Here is a 19,595-nt window from a genome sequence, read left to right as displayed (position 1 = left end):
GCAATGGCAACCCACTCCAGTACTCTTGCCTGGAAAATCCCAGGGATGGGGGAGCCTGGTGGGCTTCCATCTCTGGGGTCGTACAGAGTCGGACATGACTGAAGTGACTTAGCAGCAAGAAATAATTGAAAAGTCAATGCAGGCTGTACTCTTTAAGGCAGTGCCTTTGATATTGCAAATGTGCACGTGTGTGTGTGTGTGTGTGTGTGTGTGTGTGTAGGTGTCTGTGTGCTAAGTTGCTTCAGTCATGACTGACTCTGTGACCCTATAGACTGTAGCCTGCCAAGCTCCTCTATCCATGGGATTCTCCAGGCAAGAATACTGGGATGAGTTGCCATGCCCTCCTCCAAGGAATCTTCCCTCCAAGAATCAAACCCACATCTCTTATGATTCTTGCATTGGCAGGCAAGTTCTTTTCCAATAGCGCCACCTGGGAAGCCCATGTATGTGTGTGCATATATATAATTTCACATATTTAAAGCTTACTTCCCCTAAGGTATCATCTAGGAGTGTCAGGGTGGGGGTCCTTGCAGTAATTTAGGTTTATGCTTTATAGATATATTTTATGTTCAAGACACTGATCTATTAACCCTCTACTCTATAAATACTTTGATGGTGTTATGTAATCAAATATGAAAGAGACAGACACATGATGTCATCTCTTTTCACACTTATTTATCTTAGCAAGACCCCAAACTCTTAAAATTATATATTTTATTCCTATCCTCTCCCACCTCCTTCATTTATTCATACTCCTATGTAAATGTGTGCCATTTAAAAGAGTGTTCTGATATTTATCCAAATCTTTATTTTTCTTGGTAAAAATTTAACATGCTTTGCATCATTTCACTTATTTAATCTTTTCGTGTGAGGCAGACAGCCTCATATTCTGTATAGAAAGCATCACTTTTCAGTCACACCTCATATATCTGGCCTTATTGGGAAATGAGGTTTCCACATGATTGAATTTTCCAGATAATACATCTGAGTTGACCAGGCTTTTGCTGAGCACCTTGCGCATGGCCAGCGCAGGGCACACGAGGCAAGTAAGATTCCCACAGTTCATAGCCTGAGGCTGGGGTTGAGGTGGGCTTGCCACACACAGGCTTTAATAACTGTAAAACAATGCGCTAAGCAGTATGATGTAAGTATGTACTACGCGTTGTGGAAATACAAATGAGGCTAATTAATTCTTCATGTTGGAGGGTGAAGAACCTTGGGGAAAGCCACTGGGAGGCATTTACTCTTGAGTTGGGCCTTTGAAAATGAGTAAGAACTTTTTTTAATGTCTAAGTATATTTTTCTGACTCTTTATTGAAGTATAGCTGATTTACAATGTAGTGTGAATTTCTACTGTGCAGTAAAGTGACTCAGTTATGTGTGAGTATATATATACACACATATATATATGTATATATATATATATATAATTTTCCGTATCCTCTTTCATTATGGTTTATCATGGGATGTTAAATATAGTTCTCTGTGCTAGACTGGAAGACTTTGTTGTTTATCCATCCTATATATAATAGTTTGCATCTGTTAATCCCAAATTCCACTCCTTCCCCCACCCCGAAGTCTCCTTAATCTTGGCGACCACAAATCTGTTCTCTATGACCGTGAGTCTTTTTCTGTTTCATAGATAAGTTGATCTGTGTTATGTTTGAGATTCTGCACATAATTGATATCATGTGGATTCATCTTTCTCTTTCTGGCTTACTTCACTTTGTATGATATTCACTAGACCCATCCATGTTGCTGCTAGTGGCACAAGTTTGTTCTTTTTCAGTTGAGTAGTATTCCATTGTATCTAGGTACCACATCTCCTTTATCCATTCCCTTATCGATGGACGTGTAGATGGTTTCCATGTTTTGGCTATTGTGAATAGTGCTGCTATGAACGTATGGGCACATGCATCATTTTGAATTTTAGCTTTTTTCTGGATATATGCCCAGGAGTGGGATTGCTGGATCAGATCGTAAATCCATTTTTAGCTTTTTGAGAAACCTCCATGCTGTTTTCCACAATGGCTTTACCAACTTATATTCCCATCAATAGTGTAGGAGAAACTTCTATACTGAGAAGGAGTCGGGTGGTGGTTGGGAGAGATGTGAGAGAGATCCTAGGAGAAATATTCCTAAGCACTGACATGTCTAAGTACATAAAGAGTTGAATAATTAAATGGTAAGAACAATGCCACCAGTCCTGCTACTAAGGAAAGCAGTCAGCACTTGTCCACTTGGGGGTGCTCACCGTGTGTCTAGCACTGTGCTAAGTGCTTTCCTTGAGTTAATGTTTTTCACGAAGAGATACATTTATATATTCCCCGAAGAAAATGTGCTGTGTAGAATCCAACCCCTTCCTAATGTTCTACGGTGAATATAAATGTCTGTGCCCCATTGCGAAAACATTTTAAGCCGGCCTGCTGGCTGTCATTCGCCACCTTCCCTGCTTGGATATATTTAGTTGAGCTGTCATCATTCCAATCCACAGTCAGTTTCATGTTGACATCATGTCACCCTCTGGCTTCTCTAGGATTTGTGACTCTTCTGTAGACGTACTTCAGGATGCACCCTGACAGTAACACCCGGGGGATTTCATGGGCTCTTGAGAGCAGTGGAAATAACACTCAGATGGGCGGTGCCCTTGGCTCTGAGAATACAGGATAGCACCCAGGGATGACTTGCGTTCTTGCACAGATCAAGCTCTAGCTTCAGTTCTCCACCAAGGGGATTCACCCCCAGGAGACGTTTAGTGATGTCTGGGGGCATTTTGGGGTTTCATCGTTGGCGAGGGTGGAGGCCTACTGACATCCAACGGATAGTAACGCTGGGGTAAAGAAAGATGCTGCTGAAACTTCTGCCATAAACAGGGTACCCCCACCCAACAGAGAACGGTCTGGTCAAAATTGTCCATAATGCTGAGGTCGAGAAATGCTGCTCTAGCTATAGATTTACGTTATAAAGCTAAAAATGGGAATAATTCATGCCCTAAAAACTCATTTTTTTCCTTGACTATTTCATATCCATTGGGGTCATACGGGTCATAGCATAGAAGAATTCTTAGGAATTCTGGGCATATCATTAATTCATTAGGGAACTTAAAAGTAGTTGGTTTGTGCATGTAACACTCTCACTTCTTTGTTTCTTGTTGAATGAGGGACTCTCTCATGCTCTGCGCGTGTGTGTGTATTCAGTAGCCCATGTATAGATCTCTCTGCAAGGGAAAAATATGAAATGGTGTAGTGCCGGGAAACCTGCTAATATTATCCGTATCTTGGCAATTTAAAAAAATCTGCAAAGAGAAAAGTGGTTGAATTTTCATAATGGGAATTCAGCTTGTTTTCCATTTTTGCTATTCGAGTCCATGTTATATTCCTATTTTACCAGTTTGCATCTATACCTTTTCAATGTAAACACAGCATTGAATTAGATAATCTGAAAATGGGTGTTCTGTGAGATTTACAGAAGCTTATTATTTCTTATTTGTTTTGGGAGAAAAAAACAATTACTATCTGAAAATACTGAAGTCAAATTCTAACACTTTTAAAGTTGCTCATGATAGAAACTATCAACATTATAAACTCCAGAGAATAACATTTGCATCCATTGTTAATATGTCCCATGCCACATTCCTCAGATGGTGTGTATTTATGGTCAGATACCCAGAAAAAGATGTATGCTTTCTTCTTAGGTGGTCATCATTACATTTCTACTAGCCATGGTAAGCTATTCAGAGACAAAGGAGATGAAAGGAGTTGAAAAAGTTATAATGGAGAAAGTTTGGGAAAAGTGGAGATATCACTGTGTGCTGTAAGGTTCTTGCCTCATAGAAATAGAGTATTTTAACTTTTGCCTGGAAATTTATCTCTGTATCTTCTAGAAAGTTTCCCAAAATTTTTCTTGACCAGATTTAGAGCTTTTTGGTTAGATAGTAGAATGTTTATGCTCCTGGATAGCTGCTGCTTCTTCATCTTCTCTCTGTCACTCTCTTTCTCTATATATGCATATTTGTATGTGTGTGTGTGTGTGTATATGTGTGTGTATATATACATGAGTACATATGATTGAAACTGTAACAATATGAAGACTATTTCTCTTTCACCATCTCATTGTTGATTACATAAATAACTTTACTTCCTTTGGATGTTTTCAACTTCATTTTTTCCTCTTGTGGCAAAAGATTCAACTATAATTTTCCTCTCTTCCACACAGAGATCCAGATTATATTACATTTGGTTTTCAAACACTCTTTTAAAGCAGGGCTTATCATACTCTTTTTATGCATGGGGAAACTGAGGCTGAAGAATTCCTTAATTGTTCAAGCTCTGTCTGCTCCTTAAATTTTTATTTACTTCATTATAATACACTGATATTTATAGAAAGATGATAAAAATTGTTTTAGCTCTTCTAATGTCATAGTCTTAGATGTGCATGCATGCTCAGTCATATCCAACTCTTTGTGATCCCAAGCACTGTAGCCTCCCAGCGCCTCTTGTCCATGGAGTTTTCTAGGCAAGAATACTAGAGTGGGTGACCATTTCCTACTCCAGTGGATCTTCCTGACAGCAATCAAACCCATGTCTCCTGTATCTCCTGTCTCGGTGGTTGGATTCTTTACTGTTAGCACCACCTGGGAAGCCCAATGTCAGAGTCTTAGATATGTAAGACTATTTTCAGATGTGTGGTTTTAGGATGATGATAACTCAACTCTTACTGAATTTGGCTCCTGCTGCTCAGTCCTTAGTTGAAGTTCCTACCCTTCTGGTATTTCAAGACTCCCAAGGCATATGTACAAAAACCTTGCCTCTGTCAGTAAAATAAACTGTATTCTTCTAAAGTGGTATATACAAGCCCACCAATTTCCCATGAATAGACATGTTTAAACCTCTGGTCATGAATGAAGTAAGATGTGCTCACATGTATTTGTACCAAACTCTAACTGTATCTACACATTTACATATTATTTTCCACCTGTGAGTAATTACATTTAATATATCTATATATTTCACATCTAATATATCTATTTGTGCTGCAAATCCTTTATCTGTTCTGTGTGACTCTATATTTAACAACTGCATGATAGCTTAATTTAGCTTTATGAGGAATATGTATGCAAATCTGTATCATACTCAATACAAAGGTTCAAATTTTACCTGAAAAATAAAAATACAAATTTTAGTCATTATGAGTTATTTTGGTCAATGTAAGTTGACTTCCATGTATTAGTTTTTGAAAACATTTCAGTGTTGATAATTGCTATAATGTCAATAAACTGAATGCTCACATCTAGGATTATTCCTGCCTTTTAAAATTTTTTTCAAAAATAGTATTATGGGTTAAACTCTGCTCGCCTCTTTCCCCCATCCATATGTTGAAGTTCTAGCCTCTAGTACCTCTGAATGTCACATTACTTGGAAACAGTCTTTAAAGAGATAACTCAAATATTCTTTAAAGAGGTCATTTTAAAGTAATCTTTAAAGAGATAATTCAAAATATTCTGCTATTTCCAAGGAGTTAAGTGCTGTTCTTTAGCAGACTAATTTTATACTTCTAAAGAAATCACATGTCGATTTCTATAGAATGGATAGGAATTTATTCTTAAGATGCTGTTGTGAAAGTTGCTGTATGACTGAAAACTATGTAATTATTAACATCGTGCTTGTTAAAAATAGATTTGATTCTCCTAAAGCATATTCTCTTGTCTGTAGTTAATGCAGAAGAGTTCTTTATGCAAAAAGAAAGAGGAGAAATTTAAAAAAAGAAGTTAAGGGTCAAAAATAAAATAGCTTTACTCAAGCTTATGAAGGTAACTAAATGTTTATAACTGAATGTTTATAACTAAAAATATATAGATTTTTCAAATCATACTATTTGCCTAGATTTACCTTCTAATGCCTTGCAGTTTGCATCACAGAAATTCAAGTATTTAGGCTTTGCTTGGATCTGTTGGCTGATGCTTCTTCTAAGTATTTTTAAAACTGAAACTATTTTCCTCATAGACTTGCTTAAAAGTTTTGAGACTTGAATGTTAATAGTTTGGGAATTCCTTTTTTTCTGGAAAAGTAGCACAATTTAAAAATAATAAATAACTACCTAAAGGTAGAGCTTCCCTGGTGGCTCATCTGGTGAAGAATCCACATGCAATGCGGGAGACCTGGGTTCGATCCCTGGGTTGGGAGGATCCCCTGGAGAAGGGAAAGGCTACCCACTCCAGTATTCTGGCCTGGAGAACTCCACAGACTATATAGTCCATGGGGTAGCAAAGAGTTGGACACCACTGAGCGACTTTCACTCTCACTTCACTTTCACCTAAAGATATTTGTTAACTAGTTGAAACTGCTCTCAGAACTTACCTCTTTGTTCTGTTTTGTTATTCAAATATTTATTTATATCATGCCAAGGATTGGTAATGCTTTGCAGGGTTTATTAGAACAACTTTACCACATTTCAAATAAAATCAGGGTAGCACTTGAGTAGTTTCAAAACTACAAGGTGGATCCTTCTCTTAGGAAGTTAGCAATGTGATTAAATTAATTCCAAGATAACAGTCTCAAAGATAGTTTTAAAATATATCAAAATTTTAAAGATAATATTAGATTCTGTTTATTTGGTAGATTTTTCAAGTTATGAGAGGCACGGAGAATTTTACTTTTGTTCAAGCACAGTGTGAATATGATAGAGCCTTAAAATTCAACTGGGAACAAATTAATCTTTCATTGCATTGTATTATATGCTTGTTGTATGTCTGTAGTAACTCAAACTGAGTCCTGTATTGGATGTGAAAAAGTGTCTGTAACCCTTCTTTGGTAAGAAAATTGTGAGGGAGAATGAAAGCTGCATTTTGGGGTGTATGGTAGCTGGTCAATTTAATTGATTGTAACATTAATACATTTCTTTTAACTTCTCTAGTTTAATGGAAGGATGGTTTAAATCAAGTTTAAGTAAAGAAATGGAGCTATAGCCTCTAAAATATTGACTGAGATTCTTTACTTCTTTTACGGTTCAGTTTTTAATGATCACTGATGACTTTTTTCCTAAGGAAATAATAAATGTACATGATTTTATTCAAAATTAATTGTTTAAATTTTGTAAGCCATCTTTGAAGTGACTTCTAAGATACAGATTGATGGAAAACACAATAGAACAATAGAGCATAACTTATTATGACATAGCTCTGGTCTTCCTCGTATGAATGGCATGCGGCCAAATGCAGCACAGTCATCAATGCATAATAGTATATTTCTGTTCTACTTTGATGGATTTCCTTTGTTTTTACCACAAAACTTTCTGAGGCTCAATTTCATCAATATAAGAGATCTACTGTGAAGACTAAATGTCCGATAGAGCACAGGTTTGTGATTGCCAAGAATGAGGGGGAATGGCGGAGGGATGGGAGTGGGAATTTGGGATTAGCAGATGCAAACTATTGATATATAGAGGATGGATGAACAACAGGATCCTACTTTATAGCAGGATCTTGCTATATGAAAGAGAATATATGTATATATATACATATATATATAAACATGTGAAAAATAATATATATATGAGAAAGCATGTATAGAGATATATATATATAACTGCATCTTGTTTCTGTATAGCAGAAATTAAAAGAACACCGTAAATCGACTATATTTTGATAAAATAAATTTAGAAAAAGATTAAATGTCAAAAATATGTAGCATTTGCCTCAGAGGCTGCCTATAGCAAGGAAATAATAAAATAATTCATTATACGGATACTCATACATTTGTAAAGTTAATACTAAAGTTAAGATTGATAAATATTAGCCACAGTAACACTGTGGAGATCATTCTAAAACATCCAAGTTTATATTCATAGCTGCTACTGCCCTCAGGGAACTTGTGCACACAGATGATGCTAAAGCAAGCCAGGGTAGATCCATAGCTCAATCCATGGGAAAAGTGAAAGTTGCTCAGTCATGTCTGACTCTTTGTGACCCCATGGACTACACAGTCCATGGACCCCAACTTTCACTTTTCACTTTTCCTGGTAAGGATACTGGAGTGGATAGCTTTTCCCTTCTCCAGGGGATCTTCCCAACCCAGGGATCAAACCCAGGTCTCCAGCATTACGAGTAGATTCTTAACCAGCTGAGCCATCACGGAAGCCCAAGAACTCTGGAGTGGGTAGCCTATCCCTTCTCCAGCTTATCTTCCTGACCCAGGAATCGAACCGGGCTCTCTTGCATTGCAGGCGGATTCTTGCTACCAGGGAATCCCCAATCTATGGGACTTCTCCCTTAATCCAATGATGTATTTGGTGCCCTTCTTTTGGCCTCTGGTATCCATAAAATAATTATATAACAAAAACGGAAAATGAAATAAAAATGGGAAAAAGCATAATAAAGTGGAAATGAAAGAAAAGTGATCTCTAAAAGAGAAAATGATCTCTGAAAGGCTTGTATCACAGACTGCCTGCCCTCCACCTCCATGGAGAATCCACAGCCACCCAGACTGGAGCAGTTGCTGTCACTTTCACTCTATTCAGCTCAGCAGTTGCTCATGAACTTGCCAGTGTCCTATTCCTCACAGGTAGTGGTTTGGGGAAATACTGATTGTCAGGGACTAAATCAAGACCACTAAGCTAGTTTGTAAAGGAAACTTGACAGTGAAGAGCAGGAAAATGGAAATTACTTTCAGATATTCCTAATCTGCACCAGATTTGGGATGGGATGCTAGCAATAAAACGTCCTGTATCTTATTACTCATCACTTGAGTCATTTGTTCCCCTTGTTCCTTAATCAACTCCTGTCATTTTAAGAGTGGTTTTGTAGTGTTTTCACTGAAGTGTAGGGAATGATGATTTTCATTCAAACCTGTAACTGGTTTTGTTATTGTTTTCTTTCTCCTTAGGGATGCAGATCTATTCTTGTTAGACACAAGGAAGACCCAAGCTCTCGATGTGGGTTGGCTTGTCTTTGATATCACTGTGACCAGCAATCATTGGGTGATTAATCCACAGAACAATTTGGGCTTACAACTTTGTGCAGAAACAGGAGATGGTAAGCACTGAATTTTGTACATTTTGTGGTACTGGTTTGTAAGCATTGAGAGTTACAGCTTTTTGTGGGGTTTAACCAATATGTTTTTTATACACACAATGTGCAAAGTGGTGCATTCTGTAAGACAGGGCAATATGTTGATTAGTTAATTGATTTATAAACAACATGCGTTTATTGTCAGGCTCCACAATGGCTGTGCGAAGTAAAAAAAACTTAAGCCCTATTCTTGCTCTTGGGGTTTTTATTCTTGTGTTGAAGGTCTGTATGTAAATACGCAGCACAACTGTAATATAGCAATACTGAAAGAAAGTGATATGTGAAGTGTTGTGGATCTATGTCTTGACTGTGGTGGTGGTTACACAGCTATGTAATTTGTAAAAGTGTATAGAACTGTACTCTAAAGAAGAATGAATATTACCATAGTCAAAGAATATCTCAAAACTTGACTTAAAAAAGAAATATATATCAAAGCAGGTGATAGGGAAACAGACAAATGACCTACCGTAATACAGAGAAGGATGAGAATGGAACAAAAGACTCACAAAAACATGCAGAAAATGTTATCGAGTTAGATCTTAACATACTGTAATATTTGGTCAAAAGATAACAGCTCCAGGATCACTTCTGGGAGAGATTTGTTGACTTTAAAAAAAGAAAAATGCAACCTAACAGTTGAGAGTTATGTTTTACTTGGTGGACAAAACTGGGGACTTAAGCCTGGGATGCAGCCTCTTATATGACTAAGTAAAGTTCAGTTCAGTCGCTCAGGCGTGTCTGACTGTTTGCGACCCCATGGACTGCAGCACGCCAGGCCTCCCTGTCTATCACCAACTCCCGGAGTTTACTCAAACTCATGTCCATTGAGTCAGTGATGCCATCCAACCATCTCATCCTTATATGACTAAGGGACTGCTCTAAAGAGGTAAAGGGGGAGCCAGGATATACAGAGATTTTTTTACAACAAAGACCACGTAGTTGGAACATCAAGGGATTACTGTTAATTAAAGAAAGCAAGACATCTCAAGTTAGTGAATTTAGTGCTTTTCTATGTATGGGACGATGCAAGAGTCTGGGCTCATTGAAATCATTCCTCTGATATCCACCTCAGCTATCGGTGGTGGTCCGGTGGGGGGCCGTATCCTGTACTTTCTCATCCGGAGCTCCTCAGGTGCACTGCTGTGAGGGTGGGGTGGCTGTGGTGGCTGATAGTTTGATAGGGAGGCATCCTGTTTCCCTCCTGAGTTCCCTCAGGGCTGATTGGGGCCGCTGTAATGGGATGGCTTGATTCTGCAATGACCTTTGTTTAGTGATACGGCAGGTGGCATTCTTAGTACACAGGTCTATAGGAAATCTTTTCTGAGAAGCTTCAGAAGTTATTTTTATGCTCAGAAGTACTCGTTGAATAAGGATGTGCTATGTGCTTGGCTTAATGCTGAAGATAAAATGGTGAATAAGTGCAGAGGTGGCTTCCTGAGGCTTGCAACTGAATGAGGCATAAGTAGTCTGCATGTAATATCACTGAGTGCGTGTCGCTACATGCTGAGTGTCAAACAGTGAGAAAATTCTAGCTGCAATCATAACGTTAAGGAAAACATGATTGGCAAAGAAATTGGAGGGCAGGCATTTTGGGCAAACAAAAGAGAGTTCACAAAGACTGATGAGAAGGATTTTGGCCTGTTTGATCAAGAGATCAGGGAGTGCAAGGCTTTGTTCACCTTTGATCACTCAGAGTCCAGAGTTTTAAATTCAAATCTAGACTTCCAGGTCATTTAAAATTATATTTGTCACAACAGGAGGATAAAACATCGTTTAATGATTTGTTACCTTGATCAGTACTTTCAAAATATTCAGAAGTCTACCAAGTGGGCCTAACTTATGCTTTTGCTCCACACCTGAAAATAGTAGGATCATGGCTGCAGAGGGTGGCTTTTAAAGTGATGATTTATTAGAAAATGTGCCCTATTTTAGTTTACTGTCTTTAGTTTTTTGCAGGATCCAGCAATAGAAACATCAGCCCTACAATCTGTCTCCTTCCTTTCTCCTTGCTATATTACACTAAAACCTTGCTTAATAAACTGCTGAGTTAAGTAAAAGTTAGGTCTGCCCTGGGTCTTTTTCCAGGTGGATCATTACTGATGCAACTGGACTTCATGGTAACATTGTTTTACCTACAACCAGATTTGTAGCCTGAGAATCAGGCCATGCCCAGTGCTGTTACTCCAAAGATCGTGTATGTGGAGTGAGGTTGACAGACACAAATCAAATAAATTCCAGAGTTTGTCTACTGAAGGTTTCACGTGCCTCAGATCTTGAGCTAGAAAAGGAAGGCTCTTACTGAAAGTGTTACAAACAAGTTGAGACATCTGCTCCCAACCCCTCCCAATCCAGATTTTTCCATAGATTTTAATTACAATGCTGACGTTTTAAATTTTCGTAAGCAATTAAAATATTTTGAATTATAAGATATTTTCCATAATGGCTTTGAGACTATCATTAAAGATTTTCAGAGTTCAGTCATTGTAAATGTAGACAGAAAGGCATACATCTAAATAATCTCCCTTAAATTTTTACAGTGCTCAACTGCTCTACATTTATGGTCAGAAATGTGACAGGGAAATGTGCCCGGAGGGGCTGAGCCAGGAGTCTCTTCCCTGGTATGTGGTCCAAAGAAGAAAAATTAAATTAGTGGTATGTGCTTCCCCCAGTCTTTTCCTTGGAGATATGCTGAAATGTCTAACTAAACAAAACTCAGGAGATCTGTGAAATATGACCCCTGTTTCTTTTTAACTTCCTCTCTTTTTAACTTCTTCCCTCTCAACTAGAAAATTCTGAAATTTCTCCTCTATTTTTTTTTACTTCTTCTCTTACGTTTGTTCTCTTTCCTTTACACTCTAAACTGTTTAGTTCTTTCTTGCTTCCAATTCATCCTTTCCTTTGAGAACTACTTTATATTTTGTTTATCCTTTTCCTTTGATTGATTTCTCTTATATTTTAGGCGTAATTTTACTTTAAATGACTCATATTATTTATGGGTCTTTTTTTGAGCCTAAAATAAACTAACATTTAACTTCTTTCAAAGGTTTCCAAATTCTTTATTTAAAAGTTGGGCTTGAGATAGCATTTTGCTGCTTTTCTTTGATTTTTTAATATTGCCTGATACAAAAATGTTAAAAGGATTAAATATGCTAGGCAAATATGCTGGCCTTTTGTATTTAATACACCCGTGGTGGATTCATGTCAATGTATGCCAAAACCAATATAGAATTGTAAAGTAAAAAAAAATAAATTATACAAAAAAAATAAAAAATAAAAAACAAAAACAAAACAAAACAACAAAAAAAGAGATACTTAACTTTTAAACACTTAACAGATTTTAACCAGCATTAGAGCATATATGGCCCTGGGAAAGCAAGTGACCCTCTGGGGTCACCTTAGTTTTATTAACTACAACATCATGGAAACTAGGCTTGTGGCATGCTTCTGTAAACATAGATAACCAGATGCCATAACTTACTGCTCCTTCATCACTGCTGATGTTTTCAATGTTCTATTGGAATATTGCTTCAAACAGATTAGACAGACATCTTTTATTTGCAATAATGGATTCTGAATATGTTTACTTCTCAGCAAAGTAATTGGAAACCATTAAAAAAAAAGAAGCTCAGGAAAGTCAGCTTTCAAATGCTTTTGTTGACTATTATTCATTTATTGATTTGTTCAGCACAAAATCTTCTAGTGCCTATCCATGCAAGACAAAGTGTTGGGAACTTCCCGGCAGTCCTGTGCTTAAAACTACAAACTTCCAATGCAGGGGCCAAGGGTTTGATCCCTACTTGGGGAACTAAGATCCCACTCGCTGTGTGACACAGCCAAAAAGTAAGAATAAATAAAGGCAAAGTGTTAAGGAGACTATGAACTGGGAGATAGACATTTGTAGTTACTTTAGAAGGAATAAAGGGCCTTAAATCCTAAAAATAGTAATACAATCAAGATACTACAGGAAAATGTGAGAGAGATGGTTAAGTCCAAATGGAGCGAAAAGCACCATGGCCCAGGTGACTTTTTTGGGCCCAGTCACTTGGCTAAGATTTCAAGAAATGAAGATGAGGAGGGAGTGGAGGTGGTGTAAGGAAGGAGGAGTGAGTTAGTTCCTGGATGAGGAAACAGTGTGAGTAAATACGTAGAATGGCAAAATGGCATGGTATCCTTCAGAAAAACTAGAAGTCCAGACTAGGCTAGAACAGCTTTCATGTATTTCTACAGCTGCAAGTGCTGTTATTTTATGAAAGTGACTGGAAGATCAGTTATGGACAAGCCATGACATTTATGTCTATATTTTTGTAGCTTGACCACAAGTCATTGAAGAACTAGACTTGCTGCTTTAATCAATCAGGGTAACACTTTCATGATCACATATTTGAATATCTGTTTCATAAGGTCATAGATGTGTATTTCTGGCTCACAGTGGTACCCTTGGTATTTGGTACCATGCAGGTTGTAGGTATTAAAAACATGTTCTGAATGATCACTGAATGAATTTGTGAAGGAAAGGATTCTTGCAGACCACCTGTCCTTGAATATGTTATTCTTTTTTTTCTTTTTTTTTTTTTTAAGTTGAAGTATAGTGGATTTACAGTGTGTTTGTTTCTGGTGCAGTAAATTGTTACAGTAATATAAATATACTTTTTCATTTTCTTTTCCATTTTGATTTATTACACGATATTGAATATATTTCCCTGTGCCATATACTAGGACCTTGTTGTTTATCTATTTTACATATATGAACATGTTACTGTTAAGAAATTCCAAACTATAAATTTGGGTTGATTATTAACCAAACAATTTTGGTTTAACACAGGAGAACTTTATACCACAAACCACAGTACAGTAGTTAAAATTGCTTCAATCTTAAAGTGAGGAGGAGATCACTGATACAGATTGTTAAATTTTGTTTATCCTGCTTTCACAAAGAAAAAACAGCTAAGAAGTCTAAATATATTTTGGAAATCAAAAGACTGTTGAAATCAAAAGTAACATCATGATTCCTCAGAGGACATGTGGAAAGTATGTCAGTTTATAAAATATTCTCTTTAGTAATTTGATAAATGAACTGCCATGGATTTGGCAGGAGAGTTTAAGGATATTCTATTGATTTTTTTCAGGCAGAATAGAAAATTCTCTGAGTTCCATATGTCTGTTAGCTAAATAAAGCAAACATATGAGCAAGCAAATGGAAAAGAAACATTGCTACTTCTTAACAGCAAAATTTAGAAATTCCATACAAGTGGTTGTACCAATTGTGCTAAATCAGTTTCAGAATTCTCGAACACTCTCTCATAGTAGTCAATAACCTGGTAAAATAGTTACTCTTTTTTTTTTTTTTAGCAGGAAATGAGTAGGTTTAGATTTATCTTAAAATTTAAGATTTTCAGTTCCCTGATTTATAAAGATACATTAATTACATGCCTTGTTAGATCTTTATTAAAATTGCTAGTAAATCTGCAGTAATTATGATCATTTACATATGTAAATATGTACACACTCACACACATATGCAAACACATAGACAAATGTGTGTGTACACAGAGTTTATTATCCAGAGAGCAATTTACTCTAGCTTTTAAGACTTGGGTTTTCTCTGCAAACACTATAATTTCCCATTGTTTGATGCTTTATATAGTTTAAACCTTCCAAGTAAATTAATTCTTTTTTTTTCAAAATTTGGGTTTATAGAATAATTTAAAGATGGAAAACAAAGATAGTATTTTTGGGACCATTAGAATGTCTTTTTTAAAATCCTATGTTTTCAGACGTTTTAGGTTTGGCAATACTTAGGGTAAATTTTGCCAATGACTTTTTCCTTTCTATTCAAACCCACTTATATGTCAAGGAAAATTCAATCCGTATGTTTCTGATTCATTTGTATTCAAGTCATCAAAATGTTGTTCTGTCAGAGTATTGTTTAATGTCCAAGAAACAGTATAAGGTTCTTCAAAAAAAAAATAAGACTCTAAAATCCATTTTTCTTTGAACAAAGTTTGTGGCATAATTTCCAAGTGTATCAAGGTAAAAAATCAGATTTTAAGTCAGGGATTTCAAAGTTTTAGTAAATTTTGTAGCTAAATCAAGGGCAAGAAAATTTCGGAAGTATGAAACTATCAAATTAGATTCATTATAATGTTTAATATAATATAAAGAAATTTATAGGTTTTTTTTATGATAACTTAGATTTTAAGGTTTTGATACTTAATTTAAATAAGGAGGATAAACAAAGTAGAAAGCTCCATTCTGGAAATACAAATTCTAGAAAGAAATCATTAGGAAAACTAGATTAACATCTTGGCTCTGACAAACTATTTTACATTTTAGCCATAGCATTAGCTAAATGAGTCAAATGGTAACACCTTTCAAGAATGGTGCACAATTATATTAGACAATAGTACCTGACACATGGTAGGACAAGAATAAAATCTCTGGGTTGAATTGGATGAGAAAATACGCAAAGACTTACTCCAAATGACACTCCTTTAATTTAGGGTCAGTTCTTTTATTGTGGAGATTTTACAGATGATTTAATAGGGTTTCAGATGAATTCACAAATGATAGTCCACTGGAGAGAAGCTGCATTGCAGGAGGATTCTTTACTGTCTGAGCCACAAGGGAAGCCCCAAGATTATGGACATATGTTCTTAAATCTTGAGTTGGAAGCATAGTGTATTAGGTGCATGTCTAATAACTTCGATTAGCCATAATGATTATTGGTAGGAAGCTTTTAAGTACATTCAGATCTAGGGTATGAATCCAACAGAAATGAACATTCAGTGATATGTGCCATGATCAACTGAATGCTTATATTGGATAGGTCTTCATAGGCATCAGAAAATATCAAGTTGTTAATACTTAATATGATAGCTTTAAGACTCAACCATTTTATTCTTAAGAAAAAATAATATAGTTATTTGGGAAATAACTAGTTACATCAATGAATATAAGGGAAACAGCTGTGTTATAGGGTAATGTGTATTGTACAAGCATAATTGATTAAAGGCTGAAAAGGCTGACCTATATAACTATAAGAAAAAAGTTTCAACCCAGAGATACATCAGTGTAACTTACTATCATTTCACTTCATAAACTGTTCATAAAACTATTAACAAACCTTGCACATCAATATGGCTTCTTTCAAAGACAGTTGAATTACAAGTAGTATTTTAATGGTCACAGAACACATGATTAAAACACGCTGGTTGTCTTTGTTGAAGAGTTGGGCCCAAGAGCTCCTAATGCGTTAAAATTTTTAGCAAATTGTATAAAATCCCCACTACATAAATAATATTTTCCATTAAGAAAATCAGAAAACTGAAGATACTCTATGCATTGATTGGAAAAACATCATAGAAGACCTCTCTGAAAGTCAAGGAAACAAACTCTTAAAATTGTTGCTGTCTCAGGTTATAACCCATATTGGTTAGCAGCTGTAATTCCCAGACATTGTAAAGGGGTAAAGTTATGGCTTTAAAAATTTTTTTTCTGCTTACTGTGTGCTCAGTCTTGTTTGACTGTTTGCAACCCCATGCAGAGAGCTCAGGCCTGCCAGGCTCCTCTGTGCTTGGAATTTCCTGGGCAGGAACACTGGAGTGGGTTGCCGTTTCCCTCTCCAGGGGACCTTCCTGACCCAGGGATCAAACCAGTGTCTCTTCCCTTTCTTGTGCCACCTAGGAAGACTATTTTTCCTGCTTGTTGGTACACAAAAATTTCTCTATTCCATGTAGAGAAGGCTGAGTGTTAAATAATTGATGCTTTTGAACTGTGGTGTTGGAGAAGACTCTTGACAGTCCCTTGGACAGCAAGGAAATCCAATCAGTCAATCCTAAAGGATATTAACCCTGAATATTCATCGGAAGGACTGCTGCTGACATTGAAGCTTCAATACTTGGGCCACCTGATGTGAAGAGCCGATTCACCGGAAAAGACCCTGATGCTGGGAAAGACTGAGGGCAAGAGGAGAAGGGAGTGACAGAGGATGAGCTGGTTTGATGGCATCATTGACTCAATGGACATGAGTCTGAGCAAACTCCAGGAGATAGTGAAGGACAGAGATACTCCATGAAGGCTACTACACGGCTTGCTGTAAGTTCATGGAGTCGCAGAGAGTCAAACACGACTTGGCGACTAAACAGCATCAGAGCTTTTCTAAAAACACCAACAATTTAATCCTCTTTTATTTTTACCAACATAATTATTCAAACTATAAAAAAGGTCTTGAGTTAGTGCAATTAAATTGAAAGTGCGTATTTTTAAAACTTTTATCACCCAAGTTTTTGCCATGCTCTCTACTCTTCACTTGTGGGAATTTTCGGGTTCCTTCCTGGAAATTGATAGCTGCCACACTTACATTGATAAGAAATGGGATTCCATTTTGTTTCTTCAAAAATATGAATGGGTTGCTTATTTCTATTGTCACTTCTTAGGTGTAGAGTAATTTAACATACTGATAATTTTTTCTTTTCCAAAATTGCAGTATTTGTGAAGTCTTCTTAATGTGTTATCTTAAAAAATTAGATTTTTCAAAAATTCCATGATATATTTTGAATTAAACAATATATACTCCTAATCTTCTAGTATCTAAAGTTTTCATGTCACCATTCATTAACCAAATGTGTGAGTTACTCACTTTGGCATTCTTTTCCTTTTATTAAATGTGAGCATGTCTGTCTGAGAGAGATGTGGAGTTCTAAATGTGATATCTGCTTAAAGTTAGTAAGTCCGGGAATCTGTTTCTTTTCAATGCAAGTATCTGATTAAATAAGTTTGGTGAGTTATCCCTGGATTCCCTAACACAATCTTTTTTACTTCAGGGGGAAATTTTCCAAATTAAGCCCCTGTGTTGTCAATGACTATCTATCTGTGTTAAGGGTCAGATGATCTATATGGCTGCTTAATCTGAATATCAGCTGACATGGTGCTAATAAGTAGCAGAAGAAATTCAGAGATCATGTGTGATATTTTTCTTTTTGTCCTGCTGTTTTGACTACAATTTCTCACTATTATGCATCTCACTTCAGAAAGTTGAGGTATTTCCCCTTATCAGAAGATCTCTTAAACATTTTGAGATTTGATAATAGCTTTTCCCTTATCTGAACTTGACGTTTTAAAGCAATTAAGTCATTTTTGTTCATAAAACCATATGCTTCCCTGCTGCTGAATTTATAGTGATGACAATTGGTTTCTCTCTACTTCCAAGAAAATGTAAGAATCACATATCTTGCTAAATGTTCTAATAGGGAAAAGGAACATATAGTCCTATGATTTGTTTTCAGTAAATATTACTATAAATGAAGTGGTTCTCTATGTACCGTTTACTGTTGAGGATAATTAGAGCATACTTGCTTGACTTTAGGATGAACATTTAAGAATAAATTAGGAAGGTAGTCAAGGAATGCATGTGTGTGTGCTTAGTCGCTCAGTTGTGTCTGACTCTTTGCGACCTCATCAACTATAGCCTGTCAGGCTCCTCTGTCCATGGGGATTCTCCAGGCAAGAATACTGGAGTGGGTTGCCATGCCCTCCTCCAGGGGATCTTCCCAATCAAGGGATCTAACCCAGGTCTTCTGCATTGCAGGCAGATTTTACCATCTGAGCCATTATGGTTAGTCAAGGAATCTTCAAAAACTTAAATGCAATGAAGAAGTAAAATTAAAATTTCCCCTTAGTTCAGAAATTAAGTCCGTGAGTGAAAAAGGGCAGGTTGAAGGCATTAGATTAAAAAAAGTGCCCCAAGACCTGGGTGTTAATGGCTATGGAATTGTTTGTTTCATGAAGGAGTGAGTTCATGTGACTAGGAGAATTCACTGTTTATTTGACCTTTGTCTAGGGATTATTATATCTCCTGAGATAATTTCTCAGTTAACTGCAATTTATAAGCATATATTTATACTTTTAGCATGATACATATATAAATATTATATTCAGAGAGGGTACAGTAAATAGATATATACCACCTTAAGGTGTCTAGTATCAAATAGTTCCATTCAAAACAAAACTCAAGATATTATATAAAATCAGAGATGGAGAAATAGGTAAAGGGAAATAAATGTTAGATATCCCATGAACTTTCTTTTGGGGTAAATGTGTGTGTATATGCAAAGAGGGGGAATACTTTGGCATAAACAGATTCCCAGCTAATCATGTGAAGGACCAGATAAGCTCACAGTTGAAAATCTATAATTATTAAAGTATCTAGAGAGCTCTTATTACAGCATTGAGTAGGATTGTATTTTTTTCTTTAAGTGCCACAATGGAAACCTAAATTTCTCCAAAACATTTTAAAAAGGCTTCTATTTCTATAAATTTTAAAACATTAAAGCATAAATACATCTATGGCAGTATGTCATTTTTCAAAATTTTTTTTTTTTTATGAATCAAGCCAAAACGAGATTTAGAAGATAGCTAAACAAAACAACTGCCTAGGTCAATTTATGTGAATGATTTAGAAGAGTTTCCATTGAGAAGAATTTTTTTCTGTATCTTTATGGCAAAAATGACTAGATTTCTACTAAAAATAAAT

The 19,595-nt window shown here is 36.2% G+C and overlaps 1 protein-coding gene across 1 annotated transcript in view; it reads left to right on the top strand.

The window, feature by feature from the left end:
• The window catches only part of BMP5 (bone morphogenetic protein 5), a 145,751-nt gene that overhangs the window by 89,682 nt on the left and 36,474 nt on the right, over positions 1-19,595 (top strand). The window contains exon 3 of the mRNA XM_040249186.1: positions 8,880-9,028. Coding sequence (XP_040105120.1) covers positions 8,880-9,028 — 149 coding nt within the window. The remainder of the gene's footprint in view (positions 1-8,879; positions 9,029-19,595) is intronic.

This window comes from Oryx dammah, unplaced genomic scaffold (assembly GCF_014754425.2).
Source record: "Oryx dammah isolate SB20612 unplaced genomic scaffold, SCBI_Odam_1.1 HiC_scaffold_11, whole genome shotgun sequence".
Taxonomy (NCBI): domain Eukaryota; kingdom Metazoa; phylum Chordata; class Mammalia; order Artiodactyla; family Bovidae; genus Oryx; species Oryx dammah.
The sequence above is the reverse complement of the archived record's forward strand: the minus strand, read 5'-3'. Positions and strand labels throughout refer to the sequence as shown.